The sequence below is a fragment of the Pelophylax lessonae genome (genome assembly GCF_965119305.1).
Source record: "Pelophylax lessonae genome assembly, chromosome: 4".
NCBI lineage: Eukaryota > Metazoa > Chordata > Amphibia > Anura > Ranidae > Pelophylax > Pelophylax lessonae.
The window spans coordinates 192,203,050-192,225,204 of NC_138771.1; the positions used below are offsets into that span (position 1 = coordinate 192,203,050).

The following is a 22,155-nucleotide window of genomic DNA, read 5'->3' on the forward strand; positions in this document are numbered from 1 at the left end:
TGCCTATCCATGGCAGCATATGCTCCCACCCCTGGTATTCTATATGACAGAGAATGATGGGACAGGGGGCTGGGCCTTTCTTTTATGCTACTCACTAGTCCTGAGGGAGGAGTAGAGGCGGGGCTCTATCACTAGTATGCTGCCATGGATAGGCACCAGGAAAGGAAAATTACGGTAAGTATGAAACAATTTTCCGTTTTTCGTCCGTCCCCAGACAACCAATTTTCGTTTAATGTGTATGCAAGTACGTCCGTGAAAAATCGGATAGGAAAGACCGCGCATGATCTGAAGTTGCTGACAACCCGGAAGTCTAGGAACAAATGTGCCAAAAAAAAAGAAAAATCGGACGAGAAATTTCGTGAACATTTATGCACTGTCGACTAAAAACGGTAATGAACGCTGAGAAGACAGAGAAAAATCGGAGGATATTTCGTCTGATTTTCGTCAAGTGTGTGCGGCCCTTTAAAGTCTCCAGTCCTCTCCTCTGTCCTAGTGTCTCCTCTCTCCTCCACTCTGCAGTCACAGTCCATGCCACACCACACACCTGATGACATGACTCTCTCTCCTGTCTCCTCCAGTCCCCCCCCCCCCTCTCCGGCTCCCAGTCCACTGTCCTCCTGCACTAACACTAGTCCACCCACGTATGACTCTGTCTGACCTCCACCACTATGACAGTCCAGTCAGTCAGTGACAGTCTCTCTCCCTCTCTCTCTGTCGCTCAGACTCAGTCCAGACTCGGAGTCCCGCTCCATGCAGCCACAGCCACCGACCAACCTGATGATGATGATGGTGATGGACCTAGCCCCCTGAGCCCCCTCCTGCCATTCAGTCCCCCTGTGCCAGCCGAGTCAACTCCTCCAGGCAGCATCTCCTCTCCTCACAGTCGGTCCTGTCCAGCATCCACCCACTCGGCTCCTGGCTATTTATAGGCTGGGGCCGGGGGGGGGGGCAGTGTGGTGGCACTGGTGGGAAAATTAGAGGCTGGCGCAGGTGGGATTTGTTGTTTGAGACTCCAAGGCGCGCCACGTATGCGCAGTTCTGATAGTGCCGCCACAGCCATTTTTTTACTGCCACTTTTCTCCTGCTATGGGCATTTACGGGCAGGAGAAAAGTGCCCTGTTTTTACGGGCTGCCCATAAATCTATGGACGGTTGGCAAAACTGCCTCTATGCAGTATTGCCCAGGGGTCCATAAGCTTTGGTAAGTGAATTCACTTCGGGGGGCATTAAGGACAGAGTCACCTTGCACGAAAGTCACATGGATGCTATGAACTAATGAGCACTACTCACGAACTTTCACTGGACACTTGCTTAAAAAAATTATTTTGAATAATTTATTTTTTTCTTAATAATAATTTTTGAATTTGTTTGATAATATTTTCCCCTTATGTAGGAATATGAATTCACTTCAATAGGTCACCAACACGGATTGATGATTTAATTAATTTAATTTATTGTAAATTAGGTATATGTTTGGTGAGATGTACTATCTTTAGCGCTGTGTTATGGGTATCTACATAAAATATATAAGATTGCCAAAGAAGTGGTATTCCCCAACTACTGCTTGTTACATTCCATGGTGGTTGTTGCAACCATGATTGGTTCCCAATAGGTGGGGGTAGCCAACGCATTTCAAATTAAACATCAATAACTTTTTCCTCAGGGATATTATATCCACTTCTTTATTTCAATGCACCCCAGGCTTTTAAGGGAGTGCCCTGTTCTCTCCCTGGAGCCACAATCACACCATGTAGGGTCGCGGGATATTTGTCCAAAAAAGGAAGTTGACCCCTTAAATGAAAGTGTCCCCAAAAAAAAATAAAAAACTGTCTCCCAATATGGAGAGGGAAATATCCTCTGTTGTATTGTTTACCATAAATGTCAGGCAAAATCGAGCTGAAGCCTCCAAGTGTCTTTCCACGGCAAAGTGCGAGGACGAAACGCCATTTCCTCCTCGCACATTGCCGGGGAAAGGCACTTGGAGGCTTCAGCTCGGTTTTGACTGATGTTTAATACAACACAGGAAATTTCTCTCTCCATATTGAGAGACAGTTTTTTTTTTCTTTGGGGGGGGGGGACACTTTTATTGAAGGGGTCAACTTCCTTTTTTGGACAAATATCCAGCGGCCCTACATGATGTGATTGTGGCTCCAGGGAGAGAACAGGGCAATCCCTTGAAAGCTTGGGAAGCATTGACATAAGGAAGTGGATAAAATATCCCTGAGGAAGAAGTTATTGAGGTTTAATTCGTTGGCTACCCCCACCTATTGGGAACCATCCATGGTTGCACAAAACCACCATGGAATATAACAAGCAGTAGTTGGGGAATACCACTTATTTGGCTATCCTATATATTTTATGACCCATGATGTGTCATTATTGGTTGTTTTTCTTGGCATATACAATATAGTGTATGAATTGTTTTTAACATTTTTTTCTAAAGTGAACAATAAAAAGATATTTTTAATACATACTGTCATATAATTGCCCTAAAAATCCCACCCAAAGAGGAGATACCTTGATCGATATATACAAAAAATGTATTAAGTGATTTTGGCAATTGCACCTTCAATCATCTGAGCAATCTTAAATAAACATAAATACTTCTATACATAAATGTGCCAACAACCATCACAAATCACCCTGTACAAATAAATACATTGATAAACTGTCCAAGCCTTAAGGCTCCATTCACACCAGAGCGTATCGTTTTCAGGCTTTTTTGGGAGGCTTTTTTGAGCGTTTTTTTCTGGCTTTTTCAGGCGTTTTTTCCTAGCTGTATTCAGGCGTTTTTTGCAGGTGTTTAAGGTAGGCATTGACATCTAACAAAAAAGCTTGTTATCTGCCAAAAAAAGAAGCTCATGTACCTTTTTTATGCGCTTCAGATGACAAAACGCTCAGATGTGAACAGGGGCATTGAAATGAATAGGATTTTGCTTGTTGGGCGTTTTGAGACTTCAGAGATGAGCGTTTCATGAGCTGAAATACGCTCAGGTGTTGAACAGGGCCTAAAGGCTGATACACACGATGAGATTATCGGACGAATGATCGTTCGTTTTCTTTTTCATGCTAATCTCATATCGAAAATGAAGTTTACTTTAGTAACGAAAATTCTCGTACGACAGAATAAAAATTGGAAAGCGATGTCATGTGTTGTAGTGTATTTGTATTGCATTTTCGAGCGACACATGTACTGATTACACGAAAATCGTACGATCTGGTATCCTACAAAAAAATGTTTAACGCTGGTCCGATCACATAATATCGGATAAACTGTTGTGATTGGCTCTCGAAAGCTCTGTACTAACGATCAGATTATCTTGTGATTGATTCGAAAGTAGTATGATTTTTTTTTTACATATTTTTTATACATATTGTTGTATAATTGCCCTAAAAATCCCACCCAAAGGGGAAATACCTCTATATATAGAAGTATTTATGTAACTGCTTTTTCTAGATGTTGGATAGGAACAATAAAGTATAGGATTGTGATTGCAGTCGATTGGTTTCCCTTTCCCCAGTTAGGACTTGGTATAGACATGACTTTGATGCTGAGCGATGTACAGAGCAGTGTCAGCCGTCGAGGAGGAGCGATGATCAGGCACATCTAGAGGGATCCGGGGATGCCAGGCTCCATATAAGCTGGGCAGTGTTGTCGCTGTGATTTGTCTTGTCCTGCCTCTCCGGGTGCTGGGATGCCAGACCCCGGCTTAGTGATGTTATCCCCCCAAGAGGCCGCCAAGATCTACCATGCCAATTACATCCGCAATTCCAGGGCCATAGGGGTGCTGTGGGCAATCTTCACCATATGCTTCGCCATCGTCAACATTGTATGTTTCATCCAGCCTTACTGGATAGGGGACGGGGTGGACACCCCCCAGGCGGGATATTTCGGACTCTTCCATTATTGCATCGGCAGCGGCTTCTCCAAAGAGCTCACCTGTACTGGCAGCTTCACCGATTTCTCCTCCATCCCCTCCGGAGCCTTCAAAGCTGCCTCGTTCTTCATCGGCCTGTCCATGACACTCATCATCGCCTGCATCGTGTCCTTCGTGCTCTTCTTCTTCTGTAATACCGCCACTGTGTACAAGATCTGTGCCTGGATGCAGCTCTCCTCCGGTGAGTCCATCACTACTACTACCATCATCAGCACCTTCCCAGCGGACAGATCCTCATCCCGAACCGGGGGCTACATGTCCTCTGATAGGCCATACATGACAGATCCTCATCCCACACTGGGGGCTACATGTCCTCTGATAGGCCATACACTGACAGATCCTCATCCTACATTGGGGGCTACATGTCCTCTGATAGGCCACACACTGACAGATCCTCATCCTACACTGGGGGCTACATGTCCTCTGATAGGCCATACATGACAGATCCTCATCCCATACTGGGGGCTACATGCCCTCTGATAGGCCACACACTGACAGATCCTCATCCTACACTGGGGGCTACATGTCCTCTGATAGGCCATACATGACAGATCCTCATCCTACACTGGGGGCTACATGTCCTCTGATAGGCCATACATGACAGATCCTCATCCTACACTGGGGGCTACATGTCCTCTGATAGGCCATACATGACAGATCCTCATCCTACACTGGGGGCTACATGTCCTCTGATAGGCCATACGTGACAGATCCTCATCCTACACTGGGGGCTACATGTCCTCTAATAGGCCATACATGACAAATCCTCATCCCACACTGGGGGCTACATGTCCTCTGATAGGCCATACACTGACAGATCCTCACCCTACACTGGGGTCTACATGTCCTCTGATAGGCCATACACTGACAGATCCTCATCCTACACTGAGGGCTACGTGTCCTCTGATAGGCCATACATGACAGATCCTCATCCTACACTGGGGGCTACATGTCCTCTGATAGGCCACACACTGACAGATCCTCATCCTACACTGGGGGCTACATGTCCTCTGATAGGCCATACACTGACAGATCCTCATCCTACACTGGGGGCTACATGTCCTCTGATAGGCCATACATGACAGATCCTCATCCCATACTGGGGGCTACATGTCCTCTGATAGGCCACACACTGACAGATCCTCATACTACACTGGGGGCTACATGTCCTCTGATAGGCCATACACTGACAGATCCTCATCCCACACTGGGGGCTACATGTCCTCTGATAGGCCATACACTGACAGATCCTCACCCTACACTGGGGTCTACATGTCCTCTGATAGGCCATACACTGACAGATCCTCATCCTATACTGGGGGCTACATGTCCTCTGATAGGCCATACATGACAGATCCTCATCCTACACTGGGGGCTACATGTCCTCTGATAGGCCACACACTGACAGATCCTCATCCTACACTGGGGGCTACATGTCCTCTGATAGGCCATACATGACAGATCATCATCCTACACTGGGGGCTACATGTCCTCTGATAGGCCATACACTGACAGATCCTCATCCTACACTGGGGGCTACATGTCCTCTGATAGGCCATACACACTGACAGATCCTCATCCCACACTGGGGGCTACATGTCCTCTGATAGGCCATACATGACAGATTCTCATCCTACACTGGGGGCTACATGTCCTCTGATAGGCCATACACACTGACAGATCCTCATCCTACACTTGGGGCTACATGTCCTCTGATAAGCCATACATGACAGATCCTCATCCCACACTGGGGGCTACATGTCCTCTGATAGGCCATACATGACAGATCATCATCCTACACTGGGGGCTACATGTCCTCTGATAGGCCATACATGACAGATCCTCATCCTACACTGGGGGCTACATGTCCTCTGATAGACCATACATGACAGATCCTCATCCTACACTGGGGGGCTACATGTCCTCTGATAGGCCATACATGACAGATCCTCATCCTACACTGGAGGCTACATGTCCTCTGATAGGCCATACATGACAGATCCTCATCCCACACTGGGGGCTACATGTCCTCTGATAGGCCATACACACTGACAGATCCTCATCCCACACTGGGGGCTACATGTCCTCTGATAGGCCATACACTGACAGATCCTCACCCTACACTGGGGGCTACATGTCCTCTGATAGGCCATACATGACAGATTCTCATCCCACACTGGGGGCTACATGTCCTCTGATAGGCCACACACTGACAGATCCTCATCCTACACTGGGGGCTACATGTCCTCTGATAGGCCATACATGACAGATCATCATCCTACACTGGGGGCTACATGTCCTCTGATAGGCCATACACTGACAGATCCTCATCCTACACTGGGGGCTACATGTCCTCTGATAGGCCATACATGACAGATTCTCATCCTACACTGGGGGCTACATGTCCTCTGATAGGCCATACACACTGACAGATCCTCATCCTACACATGGGGCTACATGTCCTCTGATAGGCCATACATGACAGATCCTCATCCCACACTGGGGGCTACATGTCCTCTGATAGGCCATACATGACAGATCATCATCCTACACTGGGGGCTACATGTCCTCTGATAGGCCATACATGACAGATCCTCATCCTACACTGGGGGCTACATGTCCTCTGATAGGCCATACATGACAGATCCTCATCCTACACTGGGGGGCTACATGTCCTCTGATAGGCCATACATGACAGATCCTCATCCTACACTGGAGGCTACATGTCCTCTGATAGGCCATACATGACAGATCCTCATCCCACACTGGGGGCTACATGTCCTCTGATAGGCCATACACACTGACAGATCCTCATCCCACACTGGGGGCTACATGTCCTCTGATAGGCCATACACTGACAGATCCTCACCCTACACTGGGGGCTACATGTCCTCTGATAGGCCATACATGACAGATTCTCATCCTACACTGGGGGCTACATGTCCTCTGATAGGCCATACATGACAGATCCTCATCCTACACTGGGGGCTACATGTCCTCTGATAGGCCATACATGACAGATCCTCATCCAACACTGGGGGCTACATGTCCTCTGATAGGTCATACATGACAGATCCTCATCCTACACTGGGGGCTACATGTCCTCTGATAGGCCATACATGACAGATCCTCATCATACACTGGGGCTACATGTCCTCTGATAGGCCATACACTGACAGATCCTCATCCTACACTGGGGGTCTACATGTCCTCTGATAGGTCATACACACTGACAGATCCTCATCCCACACTGGGGTCTACATGTCCTCTGATAGGCCATACATGACAGATCCTCATCCCACACTGGGGGCTACATGTCCTCTGATAGGCCATGCATGACAGATCCTCATCCTACACTGGGGGCTACATGTCCTCTGATAGGCCATACACACTGACAGATCCTCATCCTATACTGGGGGCTACATGTCCTCTGATAGGCCATACATGACAGATCCTCATCCCACACTGGGGGCTACATGTCCTCTGATAGGCCATACATGACAGATCCTCATCCCACACTGGGGGCTACATGTCCTCTGATAGGCCATTCATGACAGATCCTCATCCCACACTGGGGGCTACATGTCCTCTGATAGGACATACACTGACAGATCCTCACCCTACACTGGGGTGCTACATGTCCTCTGATAGGCCATACATGACAGATCCTCATCCCACACTGGGGGCTACATGTCCTCTGATAGGACATACACTGACAGATCCTCACCCTACACTGGGGTGCTACATGTCCTCTGATAGGCCATACATGACAGATCCTCATCCTACACTGGGGGCTACATGTCCTCTGATAGGCCATACATGACAGATCCTCATCCCACACTGGGGGCTACATGTCCTCTGATAGGCCATACATGACAGATCCTCATCCTACACTGGGGGCTACATGTCCTCTGATAGGACATACACTGACAGATCCTCACCCTACACTGGGGTGCTACATGTCCTCTGATAGGCCATACATGACAGATCCTCATCCTACACTGGGGGCTACATGTCCTCTGATAGGCCATACATGACAGATCCTCATCCTACACTGGGGGCTACATGTCCTCTGATAGGCCATACACACTGACAGATCCTCATCCTACATTGGGGGCTACATGTCCTCTGATAGGCCATACATGACAGATCCTCACCCTACACTAGGGGCTACATGTCCTCTGATAGGACATACACTGACGGATCCTCACCCTGCACTGGGGGCTACATGTCTTCTGATAGGCCATACATAACAGATCCTCATCCTACACTGGGGGGCTACATGTCCTCTGATAGGCCATACATGACAGATCCTCATCCTACACTGGGGGCTACATGTCCTCTGATAGGCCATACATGACAGATCCTCATCCCACACTGGGAGCTACATGTCCTCTAATAGGCCATACATGACAGATCCTCATCCTACACTGGGGGGCTACATGTCCTCTGATAGGCCATACATGACAGATCCTCATCCTACACTGGGGGCTACATGTCCTCTGATAGGCCATACATGACAGATCCTCATCCCACACTGGGGGCTACATGTCCTCTGATAGGCCATACATGACAGATCCTCATCCCACACTGGGGGCTACATGTCCTCTGATAGGCCATACACACTGACAGATCCTCACCCACACTGGGGGCTACATGTCCTCTGATAGGCCATACACTGACAGATCCTCATCCTACACTGGGGGCTACATGTCCTCTGATAGGCCATACACACTGACAGATCCTCATCCTACATTGGGGGCTACATGTCCTCTGATAGACCATACATGACAGATCCTCACTCTACACTGGGGGCTACATGTCCTCTGATAGGCCATACATGACAGATCCTCACCCTACACTGGGGGCTACATGTCTTCTGATAGACCATATGCTGACAGATCCTCACCCTACACTGGGGGCTACATGTCCTCTGATAGGCCAGACACTGACAGATCAGACACCACACTGGGGGGGCTACATGTCCTCTGATAGGCCAGACACTGACTGATCCTCACTCCAAACTGGGGGGCTACATGTCCTCTGATAGACCACACACTGACAGATCCTAGCACCACACTGGGGGTCTACATGTCTTCTGATATGTCAGAAACTGACAGATTCTTACACCACACTAGGGGCTATAGGTCCTCTGATAGGCCGCAGACGGACAGATCCTCACCCCACACTGGGGTCTACATGTCCTCTGATACACCAGACACTGACAGATCCTGAGACCACACTGGGAGTTACATGTCCTCTGATAGGCCACACACTGACAGATCCTGACACCTTACTGGGGGTCTATATGTCCTTTGATAGGCCACACACTTATAGATCCCGACACCACACTTGAGGGCTACATCTCCTCTGATAGGCCACACAGTACCAGATCCTAGCACCTCACTGGGGGAGCTACATCTCCTCTGATAGGCCACACAGTACCAGATCCTAGCACCACACTGGGGGGCTACATGTCCTCTTATAGGCCAGACACTGACAGATCTGACACCACACTGGGGCTACATGTCCTCTGATAGGCCACACACTGACAGATCCAAGCACCACACTGGAGGTGTACATGTCTTCTGATAGGCCAAACACTGACAGATCTGACACCACACTGGGGGCTACATGTCCTCTGATAGGCCAGACACTGACAGATCCTAGCACCACACTGGGGGCTACATGTCCTCTGATAGGCCAGACACTGACAGATCCTAGCACTACACTGGGGGCTACATGTCCTCTGATAGGCCAGACACTGACAGATCCTCACCCCACACTGGGGAGCTACGTGTCCTCTGATAGGCCAGACACTGACAGATCTCACACCACAGGGGGGGGGCTACATGTCCTCGGATAGGCCAGACACTGACAGATCGTGACACCACACTGGGGGGCTACGTGCCCTCTGATAGGGCACACACTGACAGATCCTAGCACCACACTGGGGTCTACATGTCCTCTGATAGGCCAGACACTGACAGATCCTGACACCTTACTAGGGTCTACATGTCCTCTTATAGGCCAGACACAGACAGATCCTAGCACCACACTGGGGGTCTACATGTCCTCTATAGGGCCACACACTGATAGCTTCCGACACCACACTGGAGTGCTACATCTCCTCTGATAAGCCACACAGTACCAGATCCTAGCACCACACTGGGGGGCTACATGTCCTCTTATAGGCCAGACACTGACAGATCTGACACCACACTGGGGCTACATGTCCTCTGATAGGCCACACACTGACAGATCCAAGCACCACACGGGAGGTGTACATGTCTTCTGATAGGCCAAACACTGACAGATCTGACACCACACTGGGGGCTACATGTCCTCTGATAGGCCAGACACTGACAGATCCTAGCACCACACTGGGGGCTACATGTCCTCTGATAGGCCAGACACTGACAGATCCTAGCACTACACTGGGGGCTACATGTCCTCTGATAGGCCAGACACTGACAGATCCTCACCCCACACTGGGGAGCTACGTGTCCTCTGATAGGCCAGACACTGACAGATCTCACACCACAGGGGGGGGGCTACATGTCCTCGGATAGGCCAGACACTGACAGATCGTGACACCACACTGGGGGGCTACGTGCCCTCTGATAGGGCACACACTGACAGATCCTAGCACCACACTGGGGTCTACATGTCCTCTGATAGGCCAGACACTGACAGATCCTGACACCTTACTAGGGTCTACATGTCCTCTTATAGGCCAGACACAGACAGATCCTAGCACCACACTGGGGGTCTACATGTCCTCTATAGGGCCACACACTGATAGCTTCCGACACCACACTGGAGTGCTACATCTCCTCTGATAAGCCACACAGTACCAGATCCTAGCAACACACTGGGGGGCTACATGTCCTCTTATAGGCCAGGCACTGATTGATCCTCACTCCACACTGGGGGCTACATGTCCTCCGATAGGCCAGACACTGACAGATCCTCACCCCACACTGGATAGCTACATGTCCTCTGATAGGCCAGACACAGACAGATCGTGACACCACACTGGGGGCTACATGTACTTTGATAGGCCAGACACTGAAGGATCCTGACACCACACTGGGGGGCTACATGTGCTCTGATAGGCCAGACACTGCCAGACCCTCACCCTACACTGGGGGTCTACATGTCCTCCGATAGGCCAGACACTGACAGATCTGACACCACACTGGGGGCTACATGTCCTCTGATAGGCCAGACAATGACAGATCTGACACCACACTGGGGGGCTACATGTCCTCCGATAGGCCAGACACTGACCGATCTGACACCACACTGGGGGCTACATGTACTTTAGGCCAGACACTGAAAGATCTCACACCACACTGGGGGGCTACATGTCCTCTGATAGGCTAGATACTGACAGATCGTGACACCACACTGGGGGGCTACATGTCCTTTCATAGGCCAGATACTGACAGATCCTAGCATCACACTAGGGTCTACATGTCCTTTATCAGGCCACACTCTGATAGATCCAGACACCTCACTGGAGGGCTACATCTCCTCTGATAGGCCACACAGTACCAGATCCTAGCACCACACTGGGGGGTCTACATGACTTCTGATAGACCAGACACTGAGAGCTTTGACACCACACTGGGGGCTATATGTCCTCTGAGAGGCCAGACACTGACTGTTCCGCACTTCACACTGGGGTGCTACATGTCCTCTGATAAGCCAGACACTGAGTGATCCTCTCTCCACACTGGAGTGCTACATATCCTCCGATAGGCCAAACACTGACATGTCCTTGCAATACACTGGGAGGCTACATGTCCTCCTATAGGCCAGACACTGACAGATCCGCACTCTACACTGGGGGTCTACATGTCCTCTGATAGGCCAGACACTGACAGATCTGACACCACACTGGGGGCTACATGTCCTCTATAAGGCCACACACTGATAGATCCCGACACCACACTGGAGGCCACACAGTACCAGATCCTAGCACCACACGGGGGTGGGGGGCTACATCTCCTCTGATAGGCCTCACAGTACCAGATCTTAGCACCACACTGGGGGGCTACATCTCCTCTGATAAGCCACACAGTGCCAGATCCTAGCACCATACTGGGGGTTACATGTCCTCTTATAGGCCAGACACTGACAGATCTGACACCACACTGGGGCTACATGTCCTCTGATAGGCCAGACACTGACAGATCTGACACAACACTGAGGCTATATGTCCTCTGATAGGCCACACACTGACAGATCCTAACACCTCACTGGGGGTCTACATGTCTTCTGATAGGCCTGACACTAACAGATCTGACACCACACTGGGGGCTACATGTCCTCTGATAGGCCAGACACTGACAGATCCTAGCACCACACTGGGGGGGCTACATGTCCTCCGATAAGCCAGACACTGACATATCCTCACTCCACACTGGGGGGCTACATGTCCTCTGATAGGTCAGACACTGACAGATCCTAGCACCTCACTGGGAGGCTACATGGGCTACATGTCCTCCGATAGGCCAGACACTGACATATCCTCAACTCACACTGGGGAGCTACATGTCCTCTAATAGGCCAGACACTGACAGATCATGACACCACACTGGGGGCTACATGTACTATAATAGGCCAGACACTGAAAGATCCTGACACCACATTAGGGGCTACATGTCCTCTGATAGGCCAGATACTGACAGATCCTTACCCCACACTGGGGGTCTACATGTCCTCTGATAGGCCAGACACTGACAAATCTGACACCACGCTGGGGGCTACGTGTCCTCTGATAGGCCAGACACTGACAGATCTGACACCACACTGGAAGGCTACATGTCCTCCAATAGGCCAGACACTGACAGATCCTCACTCTACGCTGGGGGTCTACATGTCCTCTGATAAGCCAGACACTGACAGATCTGACACCACACTGGGGGCTACATGTCCTCTGATAGGCCACACTGACAGATCCTGACACCTTCCTAGGGTCTACATGTCCTTTGATAGGCCAGATACTGACAGATTCTGACACCTTACTAGGGTCTACATGTCCTCTTATAGGCCAGACAATGACAGATCTTAACACCACACTAGGGGTCTACATATCCTCTGATAGGCCATACAGTACCAGATCCTAGCACCATCCTGGGGGGGCTACATCTCCTCTGATAAGCCACACAGTACCAGATCCTAGCACCACACAGGGGGGTTACATCTCCTCTGATAAGCCACACAGTACCAGATCCTAGCACCACACTGGGGGGCTACATGTCCTCTGATAGGTCAGACACTGAAAGTTCTGACACTACACTGGGGGCTACATGTCCTCTGATCGGCCAGACACTGACAGATCTGACACCACACTGGGGGCTACATGTCCTCTGATCAGCCACTCACACTGACAGATGCTAGCACCACACTGGGGGTCTACATGTCTTCTGATAGGCCAGACACTAACAGATCTGACACCACACTTGTGGCTACATGTCCTCTGATAGGCCACACACTGACAGATCCTAGCACCACACTGGGGGCTACATGTCCTCTGATAGGCCAGACACTGACAGATCCTCACCTCACACTGGGGAGCTACATGTCCTCTAATAGGCCAGACACTGACAGATCGTGACACCACACTGGGGGGCTACATGTCCTCTGATAGGCCACACACTGACAGATCCTAGCACCACACTGGGGGCTACATGTCCTCCGATAGGCCAGACACTGACAGATCCTCACCTCACACTGGGGAGCTACATGTCCTCTAATAGGCCAGACACTGACAGATCGTGACACCACACTGGGGGCTACATGTACTTTAATAGGCCAGACACTGAAAGATCCTGACACCACACTAGGGGCTACATGTCCTCTGATAGGCCAGACACTGACAAATCTGACACCACGCTGGGGGCTACATGTCCTCTGATAGGCCAGACACTGACAGATCTGACACCACACTGGAAGGCTACATGTCCTCCAATAGGCCAGACACTGACAGATCCTCACTCTACGCTGGGGGTCTACATGTCCTCTGATAGGCCAGACACTGACAGATCTGACACCACACTGGGGGCTACATGTCCTCTGATAGGCCACACTGACAGATCCCGACACCTTCCTAGGGTCTACATGTCCTTTGATAAGCCAGATACTGACAGATTCTGACACCTTACTAGGGTCTACATGTCCTCTTATAGGCCAGACACTGACAGATCCTAACACCACACTGGGGGTCTACATCTCCTCTGATAAGCCACACAGTACCAGATCCTAGCACCACACAGGGGGGTTACATCTCCTCTGATAAGCCACACAGTACCAGATCCTAGCACCACACAGGGGGGTTACATCTCCTCTGATAAGCCACACAGTACCAGATCCTAGCACCACACAGGGGGGTTACATCTCCTCTGATAAGCCACACAGTACCAGATCCTAGCACCACACAGGGGGGTTACATCTCCTCTGATAAGCCACACAGTACCAGATCCTAGCACCACACAGGGGGGTTACATCTCCTCTGATAAGCCACACAGTACCAGATCCTAGCACCACACTGGGGGGCTACATGTCCTCTGATAGGTCAGACACTGACAGTTCTGACACCACACTGGGGTCTACATGTCCTCTGATAGGCCACACACTGACAGATCCTAACACCACACTGGGGGTCTACATCTCCTCTGATAAGCCACACAGTACCAGATCCTAGCACCACACAGGGGGGTTACATCTCCTCTGATAGGCCATACATTACCAGATCCTAGCACCACCCTGGGGGGGCTACATCTCCTCTGATAAGCCACACAGTACCAGATCCTAGCACCACACAGGGGGGTTACATCTCCTCTGATAAGCCACACAGTACCAGATCCTAGCACCACACAGGGGGGTTACATCTCCTCTGATAAGCCACACAGTACCAGATCCTAGCACCACACAGGGGGGTTACATCTCCTCTGATAAGCCACACAGTACCAGATCCTAGCACCATACTGGGGGGCTACATGTCCTCTGATAGGTCAGACACTGACAGTTCTGACACCACACTGGGGTCTACATGTCCTCTGATAGGCCACACACTGACAGATCCGACTCCACACTGGGGCTACATGTCCTCCGATAGGCCAGACACTGACAGATCTGACACCACACTGAGGGCTACATGTCCTCTGATAGGCCACACACTGACAGATCTGACGCCACACTGGGGGTCTACATGTCCTCTAAAATGCCAGACACCGACAGATCTGATACCACATGGGGGTCTACATTTCCTCTGATAGGCCACACACTGACAGATGCTGACATCATACTGGGGTCTACATGTCCTCTGATAGGCCAGACACTGACAGATCTGACACCACACTGGGGGCTACATGTCCTCTGATAGGCCAGAGACTGACAGATCTGACACCACACTGGGGGCTACATGTGCTCTGATAGGCCACACACTGATAGATTCTGACACCACAGTGGGGGCTGCATGTGCTCTGATAGGCCAGACACTGACAGATACTGAGACCACACTGGGGGCCACATGTTTTCTGATAGGCCACACACTGACAGAATCTGACACCTTACTAGGGTCTACAAGTCCTCTTGTAGGCCATACACTGACTGTAATAATAGGTCATGTTACCTATTAGTACCTGTTTAACACTCTAACCCATTACTTTATCTATATTCTCTGGTTAACTTCTTACCTCTGTTCAATTTGCTCAGAAACCATGGGAAGCATCAACACACACTACAATGGAAGTCGGTATGATTCCGCATACAGTCATCTTATACAAAACCAGATTACAGGATGCAATGATACACAGCACAGGATCAGAGCCAAAGAACGGAAATACCCTCTTTGCTCCAAAACATAAACCTATGATCGTGTTCATATGAAACTCATCATTAGATCCATCATGGGAAATGGGTTGGAGGATACCATACTTTCACTCTACTCTACCATGGATTAATATAAAAATATTCACAAAATGATACCCTTTGCAGCATTCCTTTTATGTTTCATTTTTAGCAGCCGGTACTGTCTGTGGTGACTTAGAGAGTGATGTTTTTTATTTTTATTTATTTCAGGTACTTATATAGCGCCATCAATTTACGCAGCGCTTTACATATACATTGTACATTCACACCAGTCCCTTACCTTCAAGAAACTTACAATCTAAGGTCCCTAACTGACATTCATAAATACACATACCAGGGCCAATTTAGACAGGCGCCAATTAACCTACCAGCATGTCTTTGGAGTGTGGGAGGAAACCGGAGTACCCGGAGAAAACCCACGCAGGCACAGGGAGACCATACAAACTCCAGGCATGTAGTGTCGTGGGTTGGGATTCCAACCAGCGACCCTTTTGCTGCTAGGCAAACGTGCTAACCACTACACCACTGTGCCGCCTGGCTCAGACCAAAATGGAGGTGGTGGCAGTTGAAGGGTTAATTGCTTAATTAACCTAGTGACAATCACTCTCAATCTGCTGGCACATAGATTGGGGTCCCGCAAGCTGGAAATATTTGTGCAGGGTGCAGCTGAGAGTGGCATTGTTACGTAAGTGACAGTGTGGTGTGAGATTGGCTGGTCCTTTGTCCAGAAAGAGAAGGGCAGGAATCTGATACCCGCGCCCGTCACATATTGGGGTGACGCTGTTGCCTTAAAGCGGAGTTTCGGCCACAAAATCATGCCTGTAGATTTTATGGCATCCGCTTCCTTATCCTTACCTGAGCAAGAATTGGATATTCCCGGCTTTTATTTTTGCTTACTTACCTTATTAGAGAGGATAATATACTCACCTTACCATCCACTTCCTCCTTCCTCGGCCACGGCCCGTGCCGTCACTTCCGCTTTGCAATGATTCCTGGGAGCTGAACGTCATCGCTCCCAGTAATCAATGCGCCTGCACCGGCCCCGACGTCAGTTCTGGTGTAGGCGCGTCATACCTTGCTAAACAGCTTCTGGGAATGGCCAGAAGCTGTGCAGGGATGACGCTGCAGACCCGGAAGTGACGGCGGGCCGGCGCAGTGCATCGTGGGACCGAAGAGGACGGAAGAGGACGCAGAAGAGGATCGCGCTGGCTTCAAGCTGCCCACACCTGAGATGGCAGCGCTGGAGAAGAAATTTTAAAGGTAAGTATTTCTTCTAAAAGGTAAGTGCGAACCGGGACAGATCAGAGGCTATCCATTGTGGAATGTACTAGCCCTGACTGTCCCGGGGGTATGTCCATTGAAATTTTTTTTCTGTGGCCGGAACTCCGCTTTAAGCAATCTATACAATAACTTTATACTTTTGTTTGTTAATACTTAACACTTTACACAGAGGCTTCAGTGGTAGAGGGCGGAATATTTCCTTTACCGTGGGATCTGTCCATCTTTAAAGCAAAAATAGCAGATTATGCGAGCGTGCTATGTATGTCTGTGTGCTTTGCTAAGCTTATAATTTAGACTGGAGGAGTCGCTGAAATAGCAACTGCGAAACCATGCCTAAACTTTCGATTCCTCTTAAAGCGCTACACACAGAAAAATACACTATTATTCAACTACTTAGCCAATCTATTAGCATGCAAAATTCAAGCATTTATTACTCTAAATATAAACAAAATTTGTACATTAAATTATTTGTTTCTCTGAGCATATTGAAGAGAGTTCCCTAACCTATACTGACAATATCTGATAATATTAATAATTCTAATAAAAAATAATTCTTGCCTATTTTTCTTATTCCCTACCTATGAATTAAATATGGTAAGCTAAATGGTAAATGGTTATTTCTATGCCCACATCCATACATGTACAAGAAGAAGCAGAACAATGGGATAGCAGGCAGGACTTTATTCTATACTTTTAATAACTTAAACTAAAAATAAAAGAGACTGACAACACCATTTGGAAAAATAAAGGCCGCGGCCGTTTTAATACTTGTATTAAAATTTGTTAACATAAACTCAATAACTTTAACCCGATCACTGAGATCCAGGTTACCAACAAATTATCATATCAAAAAGCAAATTATCCAAGCATACTCATCCCAATAAAAGGGGATAAACCACAAGAAAAAAGTCCCTCTTTGCACCACGCAAAGATGACCCAACAAGTATAAACTGGCCGCGACAGCCAAGGGGAGGGGAGGGAGGGGAACAAAACTTTTCAACTTGACACGACGTTCTTCCTGAGGTAAGTGGTGCTTCAGGAGCTGAGCCCCCCTTTAAATAGATCCTGGGCAGGCTCAAAGGCGGGAGAAAAACAAGAAAAAAACAGTTTGAATGTTATTCTTCCTAGCTACAGAATAAGCCCCACAGTGATTGGGGCTTATTCTGACCATACACTGGCTAGCCCACCTAAATCTGCCTAGTAACCTATTGTAATGACTAAAGGATGCTTATTTTTTACAAAAAGCCTGCCGCCATCCCATCTAGAAAAAGGGGCTCATTTGAACCCCTTTTTCTTTACATGGGATAGCAGGCAGGACTTTATTCTATACTTTTAATAACTTAAACTAAAAATAAAAGAGACTGACAACACCATTTGGAAAAATAAAGGCCGCGGCCGTTTTAATACTTGTATTAAAATTTGTTAACATAAACTCAATAACTTTAACCCGATCACTGAGATCCAGGTTACCAACAAATTATCATATCAAAAAGCAAATTATCCACCAGACAGGAGGCTAAAGCCCTCCTGTCACAACCCCCACAGCGCGGCCTTCTCAACACACGTACCCAGATTGGTATTGAGGATATCAAGTCCGATATCGGAGAGGTGAACGTCATCAGACCTGTAAAGCCCGGCGATACCACCTTCCAGCTCAAAATGCCGGAAAGACAGAATGCCTGCAGAGCCTAACCACCTAGCTAAGGCTTTGTTGATCCTCCTCCGCACCTTCTCCAACGGTTTAAGGTGCGGGTGTTTGAACCATACAAGCCGGGGAACAACCTCAGAAAATACAATCCGCATACCAGGGTATGCAGAATGTAAATAAACTAAATCATCCCTAATCCTAAAAACTAGATCTAGTGACCTAAACTTCCCAATGTCATTTCCCCCCAGATGAATGACCATTACATCGGGGGGGGAAAGGACCTTTAAAAGCCTGCTAAGCTCAGGTAACAGTTCAGCCCAACACATGCCCCTCTTACTGAACCATTGGACATGATAGAAGCGTGGATCCAAACCAATGTTCTCCGAGTAAACTCGTCTCCTGGCTCTCGCACGGGCCCAATGAACAAAAGAGTGGCCAACGATCCATACAGAGAGGCAGACAGAACCTAAAAATCAACAACAATTGTTAGGACGAATATACGACATATATGCATTCGACTTCCATCTACCAATCGCTTTTAGTGCCTGAGCTTTAACCCCCAACCTGGCAGCTTCAGTAGCCGCACCGATCCTGAAGGAATGCGAAGACAGCTGGGAATGCTCCAGGCCAGCAGATTGCAAACATTTGCGCAAAACGGCATTGAATTGGAATTTCGTTAATGCTTTACCCGACTGATGAACAAAAAGAGATCCCGCAGAAGATGACCGTATCGCTAAAAACCTGCGCAACAACAAAACTGGGCACAATGCAGAATGACGGTACTGGTGCAAATAAATCCATTTTCCCACGCCCAACTGATCAGTTTTAGAAAAACGCAACAAAATGCCGACGTCTTTCTCGCGAAGGTCAATATCGGACAACAACAAGCCGAAACCGCTATTCGCGTCGTGTACAAGCTCCGAGATCCGCAGGGCACCAAAAAACATTACCGAAAACGCCGCCTTAAAAAGCGCAGATTCATAAAGCGAAAAACAAACACGCTCGGTTGCTAAACAAAGTTGCTCCAAAATATGAGGAGTGATCGCCTCCCTGCTATCAGGGCGCCAGTTTGCTTTCCGATAGCCTTTCAAAGCCTGTCGGACAGCAAAAAAGGCAGAGCAGGGCGGATGATTCCGCAATTTAGCGAAAAAGGAAACACCAGCAAGAAGCTTATTGACATGGGACCAGGAATATTCCTTTGCAAACAAAAAATTCAAAAACGACAAAACTAGATGTTCTGAAAATTTATCAGGAGATTCACCCATGGAACATAGATGGGCCGACCAAAGATCCCAAGCCGATTGATATCCGGCTAGGGTAGCTGGGGCCAGAGAACCTGCGATATTAAGGGAAACCAGATCTACACAATGCCCCATAGCCGTGCCGGGTAACGACAACCCACCTGATCTGCGTCTGGAAATAGCCGAAAAAATCGCTCCATCTGCAGACGAGACAAAGAATCTGCCAAATCGTTATCCTTACCAGGCACATAAGCGGCCTTTATCCATATGTTCAATTTTAAACAACGGGATACAAGGTACCGCAAAAGATTCACAACAGGAGGAGATTTGGAAGACAAGCAGTTAATGGCAAACATCACCCCTTTGTTATCAGTGCGAAACAAAATGCGCCTATTCTGGAAATGTGAACCCCAAACCTCAAGGGCCACCACGATTGGGAAAAGTTCCAACAGCACGCTATTGCGAGTGTAACCCAATCGCTGCCATCTGTCAGGCCAGGAGTCAGCACACCAATGAGTCCGCCAAATGGCGGCAAAACCCACCGAGCCCGCTGAATCTGTGGCGAGACAGAAGTCCTGATCGGTGACAAACTCATCTTGCCACACTGCTCTGCCATTAAAATAAATCAAAAACTGCACCCAAACCAGCATATCCTCCTTGACATCAGAGGACAGGCGGACGTGCGCAGTAGGTGATTTAAGACCGGAGATAGCAGCATAGAGCTTCCTGGCAAATAACTTTCCCAGAGGGATAATCCGAGAAGCAAAAGCCAGCAGCCCCAAAAGAGACTGCATCTCCTTCAAAGTAACCTTCTTCTTGCGAATCATAGTCAACAAACAGGATGTCAATTTTTCCACTTTTTCCCGGGGCAACCTAAATTCCATCAAAGCTGAATCTATGTGAATACCTAAAAATTGTACCTCAGTAGATGGCCACTCTGTCTTTTCATGTGCCAAGGGGATCCCGAACTGTTCACAAATGTCAAAAAATGTTTCAAGCAAATGCAAACAGTCAGATGACCCCGCTCTACCCATGAACAAAAAATCATCCAAATAATGGACGAGACAAGAAGAGCCCGATCTGCTGGACACAACCCATTCTAAAAAAGTGGAAAAACATTCGAAATAAAAACAAGAAAGGGAGCAGCCCATGGGAAGGCACCTATCAAAGAAAAATTGATTCCAAAAGAAAAACCCCAAGGAGTTAAAGGAAGAAGGGTGGACTGGCAGCAGGCGAAAAGCGGATTTTATATCCGTTTTTGCCAGCAATGCCCCCTTTCCCAAACCTCGCAAAATCACCAAGGCATCCTCAAAGGAAGAATATTGCACAGAAGCTTCGTCTTCTCTGATCTCATCATTTAAAGACTCCCCAAAGGGGAATGACAAATGATGGATGAGACGATAGGAATTAGGTTCCCGCTTCTGAACAATACCGAGAGGAGATATGCGAAAACCGGGAAATGGAGGTGATTCAAAAGGGCCAGCAAACCGACCCGCCTGCAACTCCTTGCAAATCTTTTCAGCAACCACATCCTCAAGGCAAGCAACAGATTTCAGATTTTTTACCAGAGTGCAACCCGTGCCTTTAAAAACAGGCAAAAAGAAACCACAAGTGAAACCCTCAATTACCAGCGTGGCTTTCACCTTGTCGGGGTATCGCAGAAGCCACGGGAGCATTGCGCACAGTTTCACCGGGGCTGTTGCCTTTTGAAAAACCCCCTGCAGGTTGGGAACTCTGCATCCTTTTAAAACACTTGGCAATTGGGTGCGAGCCCGCACAGAATGCACATTCGTGTCTATATCTACAATTCCCAGGCCATTTGCATTGAGAGTCGTTGTAACTGAAACAGACCCCTTTGCGAAAGGAATGGGAAGGAGTAGGCTGCTGAGTAATTGTAGACGGTTGTCTACCAAAGGAAGGCTTCTGGGATAACAACAGATCCAGCCAAAGGCTGATATCCTTGACACCCCACTTTAAATGCTGCTGCACAGCCAGCTTCTGGCGGAAGGCGACATCATAAGAGAACCAAGCCGTCCCACCAAAGTTTTTGTAGGCTTCTAACACGATATCCAAATGCTGGAAGAGACCAACACATTTGGAAGGGTGCTTCTCACAAAGCACAGCCGCATATACAAAAAACGCTTGCAGCCAATTATAAAAATTTT

The 22,155-nt window shown here is 48.5% G+C and overlaps 1 protein-coding gene across 2 annotated transcripts in view; it reads left to right on the plus strand.

Annotated features, from left to right (window-relative positions):
• The first annotated feature begins 3,595 nt into the window (after positions 1 to 3,595).
• Positions 3,596 to 22,155, plus strand: part of LHFPL3 (LHFPL tetraspan subfamily member 3) — a 79,956-nt gene continuing 61,396 nt past the window's right edge. For both annotated transcript variants that reach the window (XM_082252672.1, XM_082252673.1), the window contains exon 1: positions 3,596 to 4,118. In XM_082252672.1, coding sequence (XP_082108798.1) covers positions 3,695 to 4,118 — 424 coding nt within the window. In that variant the 5' untranslated portion in view covers positions 3,596 to 3,694. The remainder of the gene's footprint in view (positions 4,119 to 22,155) is intronic.